Source organism: Prionailurus bengalensis, chromosome A1 (genome assembly GCF_016509475.1).
Source record: "Prionailurus bengalensis isolate Pbe53 chromosome A1, Fcat_Pben_1.1_paternal_pri, whole genome shotgun sequence".
Taxonomy (NCBI): Eukaryota; Metazoa; Chordata; class Mammalia; order Carnivora; family Felidae; genus Prionailurus; species Prionailurus bengalensis.
Window position 1 is genome coordinate 114,685,256 of NC_057343.1, and position 19,577 is coordinate 114,704,832.

Sequence of the window (19,577 nt, forward strand, 5' to 3'; positions counted from 1 at the left end):
CTCACCGTCTCTGAGGAGCAGGTTATTAAACCCACAAGCTCGGCACAGGTGCAGCACCCCAGCTCCCCCTTACCTGCATATGCGTTGGCCTGCTGCAAAAGGTCAGTGCAGGTGTGCACATCGGCAAATGCGCGGATGCCCAAGCAATTGGTGGGATGCAACTGAGACTGCAGGAAGTCACAGCAGTTCTGCCGAACATCCATGAGCTGCAGCAAGCTGGCTGCTGGGAGCAGCACCTGGAGGAGAAGGTGACATTCTGAGACACTAGACACTTCTGGCAGGGCATCATCTCACTAAAACACCATCCCAATCATACCACTCCCATGCTCGCGAGGTCTTGCATGGCTCTCCCCTGCCTGTCCAACTAAGTCCAAACTTCCTTCAGGGCAGCCCCAACCCCATTTCCCACTACTCTCTGCTTGGTAGATCCTCAGCATCAGCAGATGCTCTGTATCCCTATATTCCACACCAGTGCCTCCCAATCACGAATATATGAAATCTCTGGGGATCTTATTAAAGCTCCAATTCAATAGGTCCAGGGTGGGGCCTGAGAGCCTGCATTTCTAATGAACATCCCGGTGATGCATGCAGCTGCTAGAACCACCGTATGGACTGAATGTTTGTGCCCTCCTCCCCCAGATTTGTAATGTGAAAGCCTAACCCCAACAAGCTGTATTTGGAGACCGGGGCCCACAAAGAAGTGATAAAGGTTTAAATGAAACCATAAAGATGGGGCCCTTACAAGAAGACAGAGAGACACCACAGCTCTCACTCTCTCTATAGTGTGAGGACACAGGAAGAAAGCGACCTTATGAAAAGCCAGGAAGAGTCTCATCAGCAACCAAATCAGCTGGAAATCTGACCCTGGACTTGTAATTTCCAAAACTAGGAGAAAGCAAATTTCTGTTGTTTAAGCCACCCATTGTGTGGTATTCTGTTATGGCAGCCCAAGCAGACCAAGATAGATTGGTTCTCCTACTTGGTACCATACTGAATCACCTGGAGAATTTCTTAAATACTGATGCCTATGTCTCACCCCCAAAGATTTTAACTTAATAGGTATGAGATGTGACCTGGCCAGTGAGATGTTTCTAAAGCTCCCCAAGCATTTTAACATACAGCCAAGTTTCAGAAAGCACTTCTCTACAGCTTTAAACATATCATTTTCACTCAGAAAGGCAGAGACTAAATTGTTAACTAGTGCGTTCGCTACTTAAGCATCTGTATGCCAGGTACTGGTCTAGGTTCTGGGGTTTAGTGGTAAGCACAGTAAACCAGATCCCTGTTCTTAAGGAGCTTACAATCTACCGGAACAAAAGAGTGACCCTCAAACCCCTTGAGATTCAGGCAATCACACCGTATTCTGCCATCCAAAAGAAAAATGGTAAAGAACATCTTTAGGTACATTCTCAGAGAAAGGAGAGAGGCATTTCCTTTTAAAAGGTCACAGAACACATGAGTATTTATGCTGTATCCTGGAAAACAGAAATAGTTCCTGCTCAGGTGTGTGTGCATGTGTTTTTCCTAAAAGCCAGAGAAGACTGGCTTCAGCAGGCCAGAGGGGTGCCAATCCCAGTCTAGTTTCCCTAGGACTTGCCCACAGTTGCCAAAGCCTGCCCTCTGGATCAAATACCCAGAAGAGATGGCACAGTCCTATTAGACCCCAGCTCTGCTGCCCTCCACCCCCACTCTCGGGGAAAAGGTACACAGTCTGAGAATGACTTTCCAAAAAAGAAACTTGAAAAAAACAATCACAGAGCATTATAGTTTCATTGAGGCTGCTTAGCTCGGGGCCCCCAGCATCCATTTCACCCCCAGACAACACCCATGCGTCCCAAGCCTTTGCTCTTAGCTGCTCCCCTGACTCTCAGGGAGAGTGTCTGGGCCAGACTCCAGCTGTTCTCATCCACAAGAGCTTGCCCAGGAAGACTTAGGCTACAGATGTATTTGTTTTGTTTTTCTGATTTAGGGCACTACAAAAGTCTTTTTTTTTTTTTTTTACGAGATTTAAATTCTAGACCCTGACCTTCTCCCCAAACATGTCTGAATGCTCCATGCAATAAGGCCAAAAAGCCTGTCCCCCTGCCCATTCTTGGGCCTTATCCTACTACGAGGGTAAACAGCTAAGTTTGCTTAGGGATGAAGCATTTCCCAGGACACAGGACTTTCAGTGCTAAAACTGAGGCAGCCTTTCCTCATCCCTGCTATAGGCAGAAACCACCAATGTCATCCTCCACCACCAATGCTCCTACTAGTGAGCTAAGAGCCTACTCTCCACAAGGCAAGCTCTTCCTCTTTATGAGCTTAACTTCTTCCCTCACACAGCTGAGTTCCAGAAAGTTCTAGAAAGCATGCTCCTCTCCCTTCTTTCTTCCCCTATGCTATGTCCCCAACGGTAAATTAACATCATGTCCTTAGTAATTTTTGAACCACTGATTCATTCCAGAGAAGGAAAAAGGTAAATTCACCCACTCTTGGGAGTTTTAGACTATAACGTAGCTCCAAATGTGACCATCTGAGCTCCATCCCCACTAAGCAGCCACCTAGTGGGTAGCCCCACTAAGCACCCATAAACTGGGAACCTCAATTAACCTGTGAGCTTGCTCAGTCCAGCCAAACAGATTCTAGGACCAGATTAGTCTTTGCCTGCTAGTTAAGTAGAGAACCATTAACCATTCTTGCTGAATACATAGCAGGAAAGGCAAGCTGTGTTTCAAATCCCCAAACGACCTCTGTGATACTCCCTTGACCCAGCACTAGCTACAATCTACAGTTAGGGCCATAGGTCGACAGGTCATTCTGGTTTGTTGAGACTTTGCCCATTTTAGCATTGAAAGTCCTATGTCCCAGGAGACCCCTCAGTCCTGAGCATGTTGGGACAGCTGATCATACTAGGAACCAGGAACTTCTAACCAGTTATCCTAAGAACCCCTGCTGGAGAGGAATAATCAAACATTGTCCAGAACACACTGTACTCAGTGGTGGGGCAGGCCCCAAAAGGGTCAGGCTAAGAAGAGGCAAGAAAGGGACAGCAGCCTTTTAAGCCCCACACAGGAGGATTTCTGAGAGTCTGGTCCGCCCCCAAATTGCACTGCCAGTCAAACCAAGATGACAGCATGCGAGAGACACACACCTCCTTCCCCCTTGCCCTCTTTTTTACCACAAAGGCAGTGGCACGGTGTGGTGCTTAAATTCTCAAGCTCGTGACAACCAGCCAAAGAAATTAAAATAATACTCCCTGAACATATTCCTTAGGTTATACTTTCAGTTTTTAAAACCTCCCTGGATACAGCTAGCTCCCTACATAGCTTTTCCCTACTGTTCACAAAACACACTTAGCAGGCAAAAATTCTAAGGCTTTCCACCTCTCTATACACCACCCCTCCATCCTGTTTGGATCCACTCCTGCCCAAAAGCATTCCCAAGATGACTTCCCAAAGTGAACGGGGACTTGTGGTTTCTCTAATTGCTCCTTCCCTCTCTTTGATCTTACACTGTGATTAGCTATGAGTCAAAAGGCCTTTTCTTCCACTACTTGCTTCATACAGGAAGGCGTGAAGAAAAGTAAAGGAAGTCAGAACACTGAGGGCAAGGTTTGGAGACCAGAAGATAAATCACTGCTCAAACTCTAAGTCTCAAGGATAAACTGGGGCACCATCCATGGGGATTCTGGGGGCTGCACATGATGGGAACAGACAAAAATCCCCAAAGGCTGTGAAAGAAAAGAGAGCAAAACATCCCTAAGGTGGCTATCCTCATTTCCCTCTCCCACAACAACAAGGGCTTTCTGAGGATTTCCTCTTCTCTTATCTTGTGTGCAACGCAACTCCCTGACTCCCTTGAGGGGCAGCAGTAACAGGTTGTGAACAAGAGACCAAGCTCGGATTCTTGGCTTGGTGGAATCACAAGGGCAGCACTGCTTGGCTCCTGGAAGGAGGAGGCTGAGCATGTAGGAGCTGCTGGCTGGAACCACCACAGGGATGTAAGATGACCCCAGGTCAAAAAGCTTTTGGTTTGCTTCTTGTCACCCCAGTGTTAAAGGTTCTGGGAAAACGGGCCCTTGGATGACCCTCAGTAGAGTTTACAGGTTTCCTCCTAGCTTGCAAATGGCCTCCCCTCCATTTTTCACGAGCAGGCCCCGTTTTGTTTTTTCTCTCCCTTGGATAACATGAAAACACAGCAGAGGATATCCCGTCACTGAGTTTGTTTCCTCTAACAAAAACAAAAGGAAATGCCCTGCCTCAGAAAGCACCTACTCCTGGAATTTCAGGGCAGCAGGGCCATGCACAGAGGGAGGGGGAGCAGTAACCAGAGGGGCCAGGTGACAGGCCTAGGCCCCAGTCACACAGTGGGTCTGTCTCTGCCAACACCAAACAAGAGGACTGGCATAGAAACATGGTTAGGAGTGCCTGGGTGGCTCAGTTGGTTAAGCGTCCAACTTCAGCTCAGGTCACGGTCTCATAGTTCATGAGTTCAAGCTCCATCCACATCAGGCTCTCTGCTGTGAGACAGAGCTGGCTTTGGATCCTCTGTCCCTGCCCTCTTTCAGCCCCTTACCCACTCATACTCTCTCTCAAAAATAAACTTAGAAACACTGTTAAATAAAAATGTGTTGAAAAAAAAAAGAAAGTGGGGGAGGGAAAGAGAGAGAGAATGAGAGAGAGAAGGAGGGAGGGAGGATGGGAAGGACAGGGAAAGCGGTATGTAGATGAGCAGAAGCACTAGCAAAATGGTGCTGTGATTTAAAGTGTCACTTAGAATTTTGACTTCTCAACTTACCAGCCATATGACTAAGGCAAATTACTGAACCTATCTGTGCTCTGCCTCCTCAACAGTAAAGTAAAGATGATAATGGCACTGCCTTCGAGGCTTGTTGTGAGAATCCAATGCAGTAATACACTTAAAGCAGTCAACAGAGAGCCTGGTGCATAGGGAGTGCTCAGTTAAACTGCTTTTTATTACTATTAAAATTAGGAGCAGAAGTCAAGATTCTGATCATTCATTTAACAAGCAACTCAAATTCCCCATGTCAACAGAGCACGGTGAGACGGAGAGAGCTGGGTTCAAATCTTAAAGCTACCGCTTATTCAACCACTCGGATCATTAGCTTCTTCCACTGTGAAAGAGGGATCATACTAGAATATTCGCATTTGGTGGTGATGTAATTAAGTGAAATGACGCATGTGAAGTGACTGCCACATACTTGGCTTTCAATGAGTATTAGTAAGTGCCAGCTATGATGGCTATTACCTCCACCAGGGAAAGGCAATTCAGTCTGTCCAGTGCCTGTGTGCCTGGGAAGGGGTTAAGAGTGGAGCGCTGGGAGCCATTTAACCAAGCCCCAGACTCTGATCCTTGTTTCCTAGGCTTTCAGGGGAGCCCCAGGGCCTCCAGACTCACCTCCTCAGTGCACCAAATCCTCAACAAAGGTTGTCTTTACAGCTTGTGAGCAACTGCCTCAGCAGATACGTCACAGCATGAAGAAGCAGCCATGTTTTGATCTAAACTTTCTCTTCTCAACCTTTTTTGTTTTGTTTTCCTGGAGGTCACCCCAATCAAACCACATTGTAAAGTGAAGAGGAAAAATGTAAACAGAGTTAGTATATCCCATGGATTCCAAGCAACACGCAGTTCCCTAAAGGTTCCACACTGTGCCTTCCACTGGAGCCCCTGCACGTGCCCCACTCCTCACCACACACACACAAATGAACACAGCAGGCCCCTTTAGGGGCTCATGTCCCAATGGGGACACAGGCATGCAGGCAGAGGAGGAAGGCCTGACCACCCAGTACTCCTTCAAGATGGGGCCCACACAACACCTCCTCAGTGATGCTGCCCCCATGACCATCCCCATCCTCCACACTGCTGAGTACCTATTTGCCTAGCCATGCATCTCTACTCTCAGACCATGTGCTCCTCAGTGACAGGGTCTCTGTGCTCACAGCGCTCACAGAGCCCATACTATCTGCCTGGCACAGGGTAGCAATGTTCTAAGGCTTTACCTATATTAATTCATTTAATCCTCACACTAACTCTATGAAATTAAGTACTGCTATTACGCCCATATTACAGATGAAGCACTGAGGTACAGAAAGATTAAGTAAGCTGCTTCGTATCTCACAGCTAGAAAATGGTGGAGCCAGGATTTGAAGGCTGACAGTCTGACCACTCAATAAAACGGCTACTAATTATGAAAACAGATCCTTAAGGCAGGGTGTCAGTGAGGGCGTCAGAGAGGCTCTAGTAGAAGGGAGGGAACACAAATCATGGGTTGACAGAGTAAGTGTCTTCTCTGGCCTGAGCTCACTGACTCCCATGCCCTCACTTTACAGATGGGAAAACAGACACCATGCCGGGGACAGAGCTAGAACAAGCGCACTCACTCTTGATCAGGGGTGAAGCTACGGCTCAGACCCAGGCCTCCCTTCAGACTCAACTCCTGCCTCATCTCTACTTCTTCCTCTGAACCTGCACATCTTCGATCTTGCCCCTGCCCTACCCCTATAACATAGTTTTACAACAAACAATGGTGAAGCCACTTTCTATAGAGGTCTCTGATGAGTTTATCTGCTGCTACCTGCCTTCATAAATGGTGTTTACACACTACCACTGGGTTAGACCAAAGCAACAAAGACAAATACCCGGCCAGGTGATAAGGATCCAGAGTGGAACATCTTCTACTTATCCAAGTTTGTAAATACTTTGGACTTGATGGGGGAGAAAGAAAGTTATTCAACAAATACATGGTAAAAAGGTTAGAAAAAGCTGGTTCCATTCATACAATCTACAACCTCACCTACAGTGTTGTATTTGTTTTTTTTGCTATTGGGTGCGGTTTTTTTGGGGGGGAGGGGGTGGTGGGGAAGTGTTTGGTTTTGTCTTAGTAGCTTAAGACAACACAAATTTATTTTCTTACAATTCTGGAAGTCAGAAATCCCAAATGCATCTCTCTGGATTAAAATAAAGGTGTCAACAGGGCTGCATTCCTTCTGAAGGCTCTAAGGGAAAATATGTTTCTTTGCCTTTCCTGCTTCTAGAGGCTACTCGCATTCCTTGGTTCATGGCCCCCATCTTTTATTTAATTTTTTTTTCAACGTTTTTATTTATTTTGGGGACAGAGAGAGACAGAGCATGAACGGGGGAGGGGCAGAGAGAGAGGGAGACACAGAATCGGAAACAGGCTCCAGGCTCTGAGCCATCAGCCCAGAGCCCGACGCGGGGCTCGAACTCACGGACTGCGAGATCGTGACCTGGCTGAAGTCGGACGCTTAACCGACTGTGCCACCCAGGCGCCCCAATGGCCCCCATCTTTAAAGATGGAAACATCAAGTTGAGTTTGTGTCGGGTCATATCTCTCTGATTCTCTTTATTCTACCTCCATCTTCCACTTCAAAGAGCCCCTGTGACTCTACTGGACCCACAGGGATAATGCATGGTCATCTCCCCATTGCTTGTCCACTGATCTACAACATTAATTCCATCTGTACAGTGAACTGCTCTTTGACAGTTAGAACCTAACTATTCATAGGCTCCAGGAATCAGGACATGGACATCTTGGGAGAGGGTCATTACTCTGTCTACTACACTATATGATTAACAGTTATTGATATACCCTAATGCAAGGTTTTTTAAAAAATTATTAACCCACTGTACATTTTTCAGTTGATATCTAGCATTGGTCATTAGAGTTGCAAAAGATATAATTCCTTTCATTCTGTAAATATCAATATTTACATCACTTTTCAAAGTATCCAAGTGAATATAAATGTGATGGTGGTTTGATATTAACCTTTTCATATGTTTTTCAACACATGCACCATACTCACTTTATATCAAATTATTCTGCACTTACTGTTACTGCCCAAAAGTCATTCAGCTGTTTAGTTTCTGTTGCTAGACCTAAGATGTGAACACTCCCTTGCCGATTTCATTCTGGATGAAAAAGACCAGAAATGAATTGCAAAGGCTGTGTGTTTTATGGGGTATATACCTCAGTTTAAAAGGGGAAGGGGATTAGACTAGATCACTGTACAACCTGAAAGTCTATCCAGAGGCCAGAGACAAAGGCAGGCTCTACTGAGAGGCAGGCTCTGGAGGCCCGAACGCAGGGTGCCTCAGACCCTCAGCTTGCCTTTACCCTTTACCCTCACAAGTACCCTTCACCATAGCAAGCCTCAGCTTAAATTGTATCTCCCAAAAGAGCCCTTCCCAGATCCCCTCACCCATCTAAACTGCGTCTCCTTGATACTCTCTAATTATATACCATGTTCCCTACCTCAAAGGACTTATCACAATCTGTGCACAGACATTAGTTGTGTGCTGATTTGACGAGCATCTGTCTTCACCCCCAGACCACAAACTGAGTGACATGGAATCACCCCTGTTATCATTACAACCACGTAGCCCAACGAAGTGCCCAGCATATAAGAGGCACTCAAACATCTGGGTTGAATTGAATGAAAAAATGATTACCAACTCAGCCTTCCAAATACCGTGATCCTGATAAAGGAGGTGGTGTTCTGGAAAAGGGAAATAGGTATTTTGGTCACTGGAGAGGTATCTGCCTCACAATAAAGAAGGTGGAACTGTGCTTTAAGAAAAAGAAAAAAGGAAAATCCTTCATATCACATGTACCTTCCAGCACTTTACTGAAATAGTAAGGCCCTTAATGACAAGAAATAGTATGTCCTGTGTCTGTGTTTGGCCCAGGGGTTTGTAGGTTCCAGAATGGGCCACACACCCTCAACCATCTCTCCTAGTGAAGCATGCCGGTGCTGCCTCATGTCCCCAACCATTAAGACGCACACCTTTGGATGAAGCAGTGTCTTTGCTGGCTCCTCTTTTCAATCCTCAGATGGCTGAGGATGAGGGCAGGGCAGCAAAAGGAGGAAAAGGCACACATTTCACGGCCGCACACCCCTGCTGAGACTCAGGCCTGGTGCTTGGCACCTCCATCTCTGAGCATGAGTGCTCAAAGAAACTCAGGTGACTAATGTTGAAACAGGAAAAATTTTTAACAGCCTCACAATCCACAGTAAAAATCCCTGAGATGAGATGATGACTGGGGAGAAGTGGGGTCACCCTTTACCCAGAGTTTGAACCAACATGAGTTACAGACTTTGCTCTGGTGCCCAAGCTCATTTAGAGGCATGACGGCTTAGCAGTTAAGAGTATGGGTGCCATGATCAGACAGGCATGGGTGTGAGGGTCTTTCACCCAACTAAAGGCCATGTGACGCAGGGCAAGTCACCTAACCTCTTTGGAGCTTTAGCTTCCTCTCCAGCTACCAAATGAGTTGTCGCGAGGATTCAATGAAATGATGCAATAATAGTGCGTGGTGAGTGATTAGCTGGGGTTGAGTTTACCTGGACGTTCTCTTCAGTCACCTCGATTTCTGCCGTATAGATGTAGTCAATCAGCTTATTCAGCGTCCTCCCATCCACGTCCTTGATTTCTATCTTCTTGGCTTTACTCTCAGACATGTCACCTACAGTCCAAAACAAAACCAAAACGGTCACGAACTTGGTGCTTAACTTTCACATAGCCTCCTGCCCTGTGTTGGCAGCATAAAAGGGCTGGGAGGTGGCAGAAGGGATTCAGGCATGGAGGAGGATAAAACAGCTGACCTCAAGGGCACATCAACTTTGGGTCTGTGATCATCTGCAAACCCAACTCTATGCATTCCTCACTCTGTCTGTTGCCCATTCCCATTTTGCAGGCAAATCTGTGTGCAGTAGTAACTCATTCAACCAACATTTACTATAAACCTGTACATACAGGGCTCAGAAAAGTGAACAAGATATGCACCTGCCCTCAAGGAGCGCACAGTTTAGCAGGGCAGATATATAAAAATATATGAGGCGATAGGAGCTTAATGGAGATATAAATAACATGCCAGTATAACAACAACAATACAAAGTAACATTTATCGAGTGCTAACTACGGCTAAGCAATGGGCTAAGCACTTTAAAGTGGCACCTCTTTCAATCTTCACAACAACCTAGGAGTTTCATTAATACTATCCCCAGTTCACAGATGAAGAAACTGAGGCACAGGAGGGTGGGTATTCATTTTGCCCACAGTTACACATCTAGGAAGGGGCCAGGCTGGGACTGAAACCAGTGAGTGTGACTCCAGAGCCCACACTCTACTCACGATCCTCTACTAAATCCCAAGAATGCAAAAGATGGAGCAAACAAGCCCTGGGAAGCCATCCTAGTAGGAGGTCACACTTAAGCTGGGTATTTCCATGGGCAGCAAAGGTGAGGAAGGATGAGCCGGATGCAGGAGCCATAAGTTGTAAAGGCAGGAAAGTGCCAAAAGGATAAATCTGGAGAAGAGTGAGAGGCTGGTATGGGGTGCCAGTGAGAAGAAGCTGGAGAGGGAGGCAGCAGCGGGAGCTTGCAGAGCCCTGTAAGCCACGCAAATGAGTTTGGACTTGATCCTAGGAGTAGCACCACTGGAAGGTTTTAAACAGGGGAATGACATCAACAGATGGGTATTTCTGAATGAAATTTTGGATGCACGGTGGAAGCTGGATCAGAGGCAGGGAAAACAGTTGGGAGGCCCTGATAATAATCCAACAAAGAAAAGGACAGAGCCTGTGAACTAGGGCAGCAGCAGTACCACATGTGCACAGAAATGAGGCCCCTTTCCCCAGCCTGCCCTCTTACACAGCACATGGGTTTGGCTACAGCCAAACTCATCCAACAAGGGCTGCTGATTCCAGTAGGAAAAGACAGGCTAGACATGTGTCTTTGTAGACTAAAATAAAGGGCAACTTGACTGCAAGAAACAGGGATTCAGAAGCCCTTATGTGAGTATGAAAACAGAGCCCGGGTAGTTGTTTTCTCTCTGTGGAATTTGTGTGCTGGAGCCAAGAAAATAAAGTACAGTACAGCGTGTGGGCTGCAGACGCCCACCTCCAAGCTGCATGGGCAGCACATGATTCCTCCACCAATCTACAGTTCCCAGCCCAACACAGTTAGAGATTTGAATGAGTCTGGAAGAGGGAAGAAAATCATTCCAAATTCTGCCCACTCCTTCCACCATCAGACCAGGTAGACCAGAGACCCTCCACCCTGTTCTGTCTTCTCTCTGATTACCGGTAGAAGTCAGTGAAAAGGCCTCAGCACAAAGAGCCTTGAGGCAGTGCAAACTGGCAAAGGGGAAAGAGGAAAAGATAGGGGATTTCTACTGCACCCATTAGACAGGCTCTCACAATCTCTCTTGAGTTTACTCCAAGACACATAAAATAAAAATCCACACCCAAGAAAATCAAAAGTTCAACTTATCTTTCTAAACAGCTATTAAGAAATTCATCAGTAAGAGTCCAGCTGATAATTATAATGCAAACGATAATTACAGACAGCCAATTCTTAGTTTAAGAACTTGGGCCTTAGAAAAAAGACTGAAAAAAAAGAAACACCTGACTGCAAGAACCAAGGGATTCAGAAGCCCTTATGTGAGTGTGAAATCAGAGCCTGGCTTGATGGTTTTCTCTCTGTGGAAGTTGTACTTGAGAATAAGATCAATCAGTTTTGTAACTTTGGGGTAAACAAGTAGAAACTCCTGAAATTACATGAAGTTACCAGTATATATGGGCAAAAGTTTTATTTTTCTGGGGAGATGCAAGATCATTCTTAGTCAAATGTATAGCAAACATTCAGACACAGATGGTGGAACTTTGGGATATTTTTTTCCTGCTTCTTTACATGGCTCCAAAATTTCTAATTTTCTATATTAAATACTTAAACTTCAATAAGCAAACGGGAAAACCACGTGAAGGAAAAACTATGGCCTCAAAAACCAAAATCTATTTTAAGAAAGTTCCTTTATAGGATATTAGAAACCGGTATAAATCACACAGAGTTGTAAAATCCAACATTATTTCTTATAAACCAACAAAAATTACTGCACCAAACTAAGGCTTCAGCTTAAACAGACTCTGAAAGTGGTAGCAGTAATAGCTGCTACTGTGTGCCAGAACCTCTGCCGAGGGTTTATACACGTTATTTCATTCAATCCTTGTAACAATCCCAGGAGGTAGATATTATTTCCATTTTATAAACTATAGAACTGGAATTTCAAAAGGTATTTGCATATGGCTGTGAGAGGCAGGGCTGGGATTTGAATCTTGGCCTAACTCTAGACCACATGTCATTTCTCACAAATCCCTGGATAATTTAAACCTAACCCTAACTAATGACCTTGATAAAAGTATTCCCAAACAAGGCCTTGGTCCAAATTCTAAGGACAACTTAGTATGTAAGACCTAGCAAACAAGAACCAAGAGGGAGAAGATCTTGTCAAGCTCATTTGCCAAGATATCCTCAACACCTAACAAAGTGCTTGGCATATAACAAGCACTTAAAAAATACTTGTTGGAGGAAAAAGAAGAAAAGGAAAAAAAGGGGCTTTCCTTGATATCTCATAATTCCATGGATTCCAGTAATTCCTGAGGAGCAGAAACCAACAAAGGCTTGGTCATTCTTGCTCCTTTCCTTACCTCGACTACTCTGACAAAATAAAACAAAACATGAGCTCTTTATGTCCTTCCATCTTCAAGGTCAACCCAAGAGCCCTCCGCCCTCCTCCTCTGCTTTCGCCAAGAGGCCCAGCCCAACCACCTCAGATTTGAATTTTCTTTTTTTTTTAATATGAAATTTATCGTCAAATTGGTTTCCATACAACACCCAATACTCATCCCAACAGGTGCCCTCCTCAATGCCCATCACCCATTTTCCCCTCCCTCCCACCCCCCATCAACCCTCAGTTTATTCTCAGTTTTTAAGAGTCTCTTATGGTTTGCTTCCCTCCCTAACTCTTTTTTCCTTCCCCTCCCCCATGGTCTTAAGTTTCTCAGGATCCACGTAAGAGTGAAAACATATGGTATCTGTCTTTCTCTGTATGGCTCATTTCACTTAGCATAACACTCTCCAGTTCCATCCATATTGCTACAAAAGCCCATATTTCATTCTTTCTCATTGCCAAGTAGTATTCCATTGTGTATATAAACCACAATTTCTTTATCCATTCATCAGTTGATGGACATTTAGGCTCTTTCCATAATTTGGTTATTGTTGAAAGCGCTGCTGTAAACATTGGGGTACAAGTGCTCCTATGCATCAGCACTCCTGTATCCCTTGGGTAAATTCCTAGCAGTGCTATTGCTGGGTCATAGGGTAGATGTATTTTTAATTTTTTGAGGAACCTCCACACTGTTTTCCAGAGTGGCTGCACCAGTTTGCATTCCCACCAACAGTGCAAGAGGGTTCCCATTTCTCCACATCCTCTCCAGCATCTAAAGTCTCCTGATTTATTCATTTTCAGAAAATGTGTTAGTCGCACACCTTTCTAGCCTCTTCCACTTCTGCCTGTCATCTGTTACCATGCATGTCCTATTCCTCCAAAAAGAACATGATCCATTCAAGGGCAGATATTTGTTCATTCATTCATTCATTCATTCATTCATTCAACAAACACATATCAAGCAGTCCCTATGTGCCAAGCACTGTGCTGGACCAGAGGACACAACCATGAATAAGTTATGTCCCTGCCCTCATGGAGCTCAGTCCAGTGGGGAGAGACACAAGTAAATCAACAATTATGAAATGTGTTAAATACTAGAAAAGAGGGCTTAGCTTAAAGAGTTGTTAAGCAGGGATTCCTGCACCCTGACCTGTATGCAAAATGAATAGTACACAGGAACCCGTATTTGCCACTGGGGAGAAGACAATCCATTGTTTTCATCAGATTGATTCATCATGGTTAAGAACCACAGATCTAAAGTGAGATCTGGAGAAGGAGTCATGGTTAGTTAGGAGAGAAGGGAGTATGAGGGAAGAATCAATATTCCAGGCAAAGACAGTAGTAGTGTATGTAAAGGTCTAGAGGCAAGAAATAACAGGACCTGTTCTGGGCCCACAAGAAGCTGAATGTGGCAGAAGCACAGCAAAGAGAGGAATGGGGGGGGGGGGGAAGGAGAGAGAGAGAGAGAGAGAGAGAGAGAGAGAGAGAGAGTAATGGGGAGTCAAGGCTGGAGACAGAAGCAGAATCTAGGCAAATGGAAGGCCTTGTGGGCCATGCCAAGGAGTTCAGACTGCATCCTGAAAGTAACGGAAAGCCCCTGACAGATTTTTTTTCTTTCAGCTATCAGGTTATGTTAACAAGGGATCAGACCAGGATCAAAATATTGATTCAAAGGATACTCTATGCTGGTTCAAATGGCGGAATGATTAAGCCAATTACTTTCTTTTAGTTTTTAGTATTAAATAAATCTTAATTTAACTACGATCATTTCTGAAAATGATGTGCATTTAAACATGGATTTCATGACACATGTCTTTTTTTAGTTTTACTTAAATCCAAGTTAGTTAACATATAGTGTAATAATGGTTTCAGTGCTCATCCCCACAAGTGTCCTCCTTAGTGCCCATCACCCATTTAGCCCATCCCCCAACCCAACACCCCTCCAGCAACCCTCAATTTGTTCTCTGTATTTAAGATTCTCTTATGGTTTGCCTCCCTCTCTATTTTTATCTTACTTTTCCTTCCCTTCCCCTATGTTCACCTGTTTTGTTTCTTAAATTCCACATATGAGTGAAATCATGTGTTATTTACCTTTCTCTGACTTATTTCACTTAGCATCATATACTTTAGTTCCATCCATGTTATTGTAAATGGCAAGATTTCATTCTTTTTGATGGCTGAGCAATATCCCACTGTGCATATATACCATATCTTTGTTATCCATTCGTCAGTTGATGGGCATTTGGGCTCTTTCCATAATTTGGCTATTGTTGATAGTGCTGCTATAAACATTGTGGTGCATGTGCCCCTTCAAAAGCCCCTGACAGATTTTAAGCAGGTGAGGGATGCATCAGATTGATTTTTTGGAAAGTCACTATAGCTACAGTGTAGAGAACAGGCTGGGGTTGAAGGAACAAAATAGGAGGCAGCTTGACTAGTACCAAAGCTGCTGCAGGAAATTAGGTGAAAGATGAGAGTGACCTGGACTAAAAGAGTAGATCTTAAATTTCTTTAAATCCTTAGGCCATACCTTAAGACCTTGTACCTCGACATCCCCAAGAACCACAGAGAGCCCAGGAAAGCAAGCAACCCCACACCTCTATCAAGTGATGATGGGGCATTAATACCCTGAGCCCACATATTCTTTAAAACCCAGTTCCTTTAACACCATAAGATGGGGCTGTTTTTAATGTACTCAGATGACACGTAGGGACCCATATGGAGTGGAAATACTCTAGTACACAGAACCCATAGTAAAGGACAAAAAAAAAAAGAGAGAGAGAAAAAAACTGACTAGGCTATTTTGGTAAAATGTGCTTCCCTAGGGATGGAGGAGCTAGATGGGGAGGAAGCAGGGCAATCTAAAGTATTCCCTATTCACAGGACGAAGATGGGCAGAACATAGCACTGCTGGCCTCTCTAATCCCTGTGCTAAAGGAGTGCTGAGCAGTTTGAGTGACAGCCCATCCTGAATCTTCTTGCAAGCTGGCTGCCTCTCAACACTCTCCTCTGGGCACTCAGACCTCACTGTCACATTTATCCCAAGTTATTCTGTGCAGAACATGGTCAAAGAGCAGGGTTGATATCTGGGACATTTGGGCAATATGAACTCAGAGGACAAAAAAGTAAAAACACTTTAAGCCCAAATAAAAAGATCATAATCACACCACTCAAGTCAGAAGAACGTCACGAGTATTTCTTTTTCATTTTGGCCTTAAACATGCTGATAGAAATGGACTTAACAAGAGTCAGCTGATAAAATGAACAACTCAGACAACAAAAGATGTTGGTGAGGATGTGGAGAAAGGGGAACACTTTTGCACTGCTGGTAGGAATGCAAACTGGTGCAGCCACTCTGGAAAACAGTATGGAGGTCCCTCAAAAAATTAAACATAGAACTACCTTATGACCCAGCAATTGCACTACTAGGTATTTATTCAAAGGATACATAGGGGCACATGCACACATAGTGTGCTGATTCATAGGGGCACATGCGCCCCAATGTTTATAGCAGCACTATCAACAATAGCCAAAGTATGGGAAGAACCCAAATGTTCATCGGTTGATGAATGGATAAAGAAGATGTGGCATACATATATGATGGAATATTACTTGGTAATAAGAAAGAATGAAAGCTTGCCATTTACAATAACATGGATGGAACTAGAATGTATTATGCTAAGCAAAATAAGTCAGAGAAAGACAAATATCATATGATTTCACTCATATACAGAATTTACGAAACAAAACAGATGAACATATGGGAAAGGAAGGCAAAATAAGATAACAGGGAGGCAAACCATAAGAGACTCTTAAATACAGAGAACAAACAGAGTTAATGGAGGGAGGAGGGTCGGGAGAAGGGCTAAAGGGGTGGTGAGTATTAAGGAGGACACCAGTCGGGAGGAGCACTGGGTGATATATGTAAGTGATGAATCACTAAATTCTATTTCTGAAATCATTATTACACTATACATTAACTAACTTGGATTTAAAATTAAAAACAAAATAAAATAAATTATCAAAATTTTTGAAAGAAAAAAGTCAGCTGGGCCTTTTCATGATTAAGTTTATGAATTCTGAAGCTGAATCTGATAATTAGAACAAAATTTTACAATGTTACTCTTTAAACCTGCTTACCAAGGTTTAAGCCAAATCAAGGGGCCTCAAAAAATACACAAATCTCACAAAATGCCGATGGAAGCATAAGCTGGTCCAACTGTTCTAGGAAATGTGAATTTGTGGCATGTGTCTCAAATCTTCAACATGTGCACACCCCTATTCTAGGGGTCTATTCTAAGGAAATAATTATAACATAAATAAATATTAAGAAGCAAAGATACCCATGACAGTATTACTTATAATAGCAAAATATTAGAAAGAATTAGAATTTCTAACCAAAATGGAAATCAATTTTTGACTTGGACATATATGATGGAATCTTACGAAGCCATTGAAATTATGACGTAGATGTGATTTCACTGATGTGAAAATATACTGACCATAGACCAATGGTTTGATTAAGCAAATTTTCACTGAGCACCTACTACATGGAAGATCCAGGTAGGCAGTGGGGAGATAGCAGTGAATTAAGGTAGAGTTCTTAACTGACTGACCAGAGCAATCAGATATTGAGGAAGTAATGAAATAAGCAGTGATACTAAAGACAAGCATAACGTATGGTATCACAAGAGTAAATAACAAAAGAATTTAACCTAATCCAAGGGGATCATGGGAAAGTCTACCTGAGGAAGTGTTGCTTAAGCAGTAATGAGAGATGAATAGGAGTTAGACAGGCAAAGAGGCAGGGGGAAGAACATCCCAGGAAGATGAACAGTAATTTTTTTTAAGAATACACATTACATCAACTATGTATATAAAAAATGGCTCATTTATATTAAAATTTTATTTTGGTGGGATTTTAAATTTTTTATTTTTTTAGGTATTTTTTATTTTTTTATTTTTTTAGAGAGAGCGAGCGAGCACAAACAAGGGAGAGGGGCAGAGGGAGAGAGAGAGAATCTCAAGCTACCAAGCTACCATGTTCAGCACAGAGCCAGATATGGGGCTCGATCCCACAACCCCAGGATCATGACCTGAGCCAAAAATCAAGAGTCAGATGCTCAACTGACTGAGCCACCCAGGTGCCCCTATATTAAAATTTTATGTCATATGTGTACATATTTATAAATATAAAATCTGAAAGGATATGAACTATAATCTTATCTAGATGATGTATTACATATATTTTTTTTCTGCTTGTCCACATTCTCTAATTTCTTTTCTGCAATCAACATATGTGAGTAGTGTTTGAAGAGGTACATGGGTGAGTAGAAAGACAGACAGATATGGCTCGCTGGCTGGATGGATGGAAGGATGAAAGGATGGACAGTAACCAGATTCAACAGATGACTTGAGCTGGGCATCACATTAGATTGTTTCTTCTTGATTTTTTCCTCCCTTTAACGACTAGAATCCAACATCTGCTCCAGAAGCATTCACATTTTTTATGTTTCTAAAATCATCTTGTTCTTGCTTGGGCACTTGCACTACTCCAGAGGCAAGTTCATTAGCAACAAGTGGAGGCAACACTACAATTCATCGCAATTCCAAACAGATTTCCTCTCTCAGTACTGGACTTTCTAAACCACATACACAAGAAAACAATGAATGGCAGAGCTACTTAGTGAAGTTGCAACCAAATAACTATTGCAAACAAAATGAATTATTTTTTTAAAATAGACAGATGAACGAGAGAGGTAAATAAAGACATAAAAACCTTGCTACTAGAGTTTGAAACTACTTCAAAGAGCATGCAGCTCAAAATTTCCAGGTAGTGAAATTCACTGGTTTTCACAACTACATTTTCCAGGCTGCTAATTCCTGACCCAAGGTTCAAGGTGATGGAAGAGTGGCTTGATCCACTTACCTGAGTTACAGCTCCTTCACACAATGAGCCAAAGGGGGGTCCACATGTGAGGAACTCTCAAAACACAATCACTAAGTCACCCGCAACTAGAACCACTCTTGCCCATGAGAGGCCACATACTATATTAGGAGAAGGGAAAGAGCCTACTCAGCAAAAACAGGGTGCCTGCACTCACCCATTCTTAGCAAGCCCACCTTCATTCTTTTTAAGCTTCATTTATTTACTGTCTCCTACTAAATACCATGCCCTGTGGTTGGCTCTGAGGATGCAGCAGTGACAAGACATGGCCCTCAAGTGCCCAAAGCTCATAATCAACTATGGAGACATTTCATTCATTCATTTAAAATACATTTGACTCTGGTCGTGTACCAGATGCTTAGGATATGGTAGCAAACAGATCCAACAAGACTCCTGTCCTTAAGGAGCTTACAGTCTAGTGAGGAGAGACAGATTAAAAAAAAAAAAATCAACAACCAACAACAGGATTTTCAGGTAGGGATAAACGTTAGGAAAAACAAGGGAACTTAGTGAGGAACCAAGGCACAGGTGGTCAGAGGAGGCCCCTCTGGGGAGACACATGACCTGTAATCTGCAGGATGAGAAGCCGCCGATACACAAGATGTCACAGCACAGGCACTGAGGATGCCAGAAAACAGACAGCAACACAAGAGTGATAGTGACCACACTCACAAGCAGCAATGGGTACTTGGGGAACGTGGGGAAGGGACACCGGACCCAGCCTGAGGGTCTCAGCAGGCACAATTGGTCTTCAGTGAGCAGGGGAGGTGCTGTGAGGCACTACAGACAGGAAGCTCTGTGGGTTTCAAGGCATTCAGTCTCACATGTGAAATAGCTGGACAGGACTATTGGGCATATACAGGAAACAGGGACCCTCTAGAAAGTTTGCAAAGGTGCCAGATGGTGAAAATTCCTATCTTACTCTCCTCTCCCCTCCAAGCCCTGCCATCACTTCTCCCAAATCTCTTCCACACTCCTGTAAAGTCTCAAGAGGGTTTGCAGACCTTGCCTGGTAGGAATGGCCAGGGAAGGACAAGCTGGTCCAGCAATGGGCCAGGCATCAAGAAGCCAAGCTCCACTCATTTCCTATGTGATCTTG

At 43.8% G+C, this 19,577-nt stretch overlaps 1 protein-coding gene across 3 annotated transcripts in view; it reads right to left on the reverse strand.

The window, feature by feature from the left end:
* The window catches only part of KLHL3 (kelch like family member 3), a 286,330-nt gene that overhangs the window by 66,788 nt on the left and 199,965 nt on the right, over positions 1–19,577 (reverse strand). For all 3 annotated transcript variants that reach the window (XM_043588624.1, XM_043588615.1, XM_043588633.1), the window contains 2 exons: positions 9,366–9,487; positions 74–236 (listed from right to left, as the gene is read on the reverse strand). In XM_043588624.1, the coding sequence (XP_043444559.1) occupies positions 74–236; positions 9,366–9,487 (285 nt within the window). The remainder of the gene's footprint in view (positions 1–73; positions 237–9,365; positions 9,488–19,577) is intronic.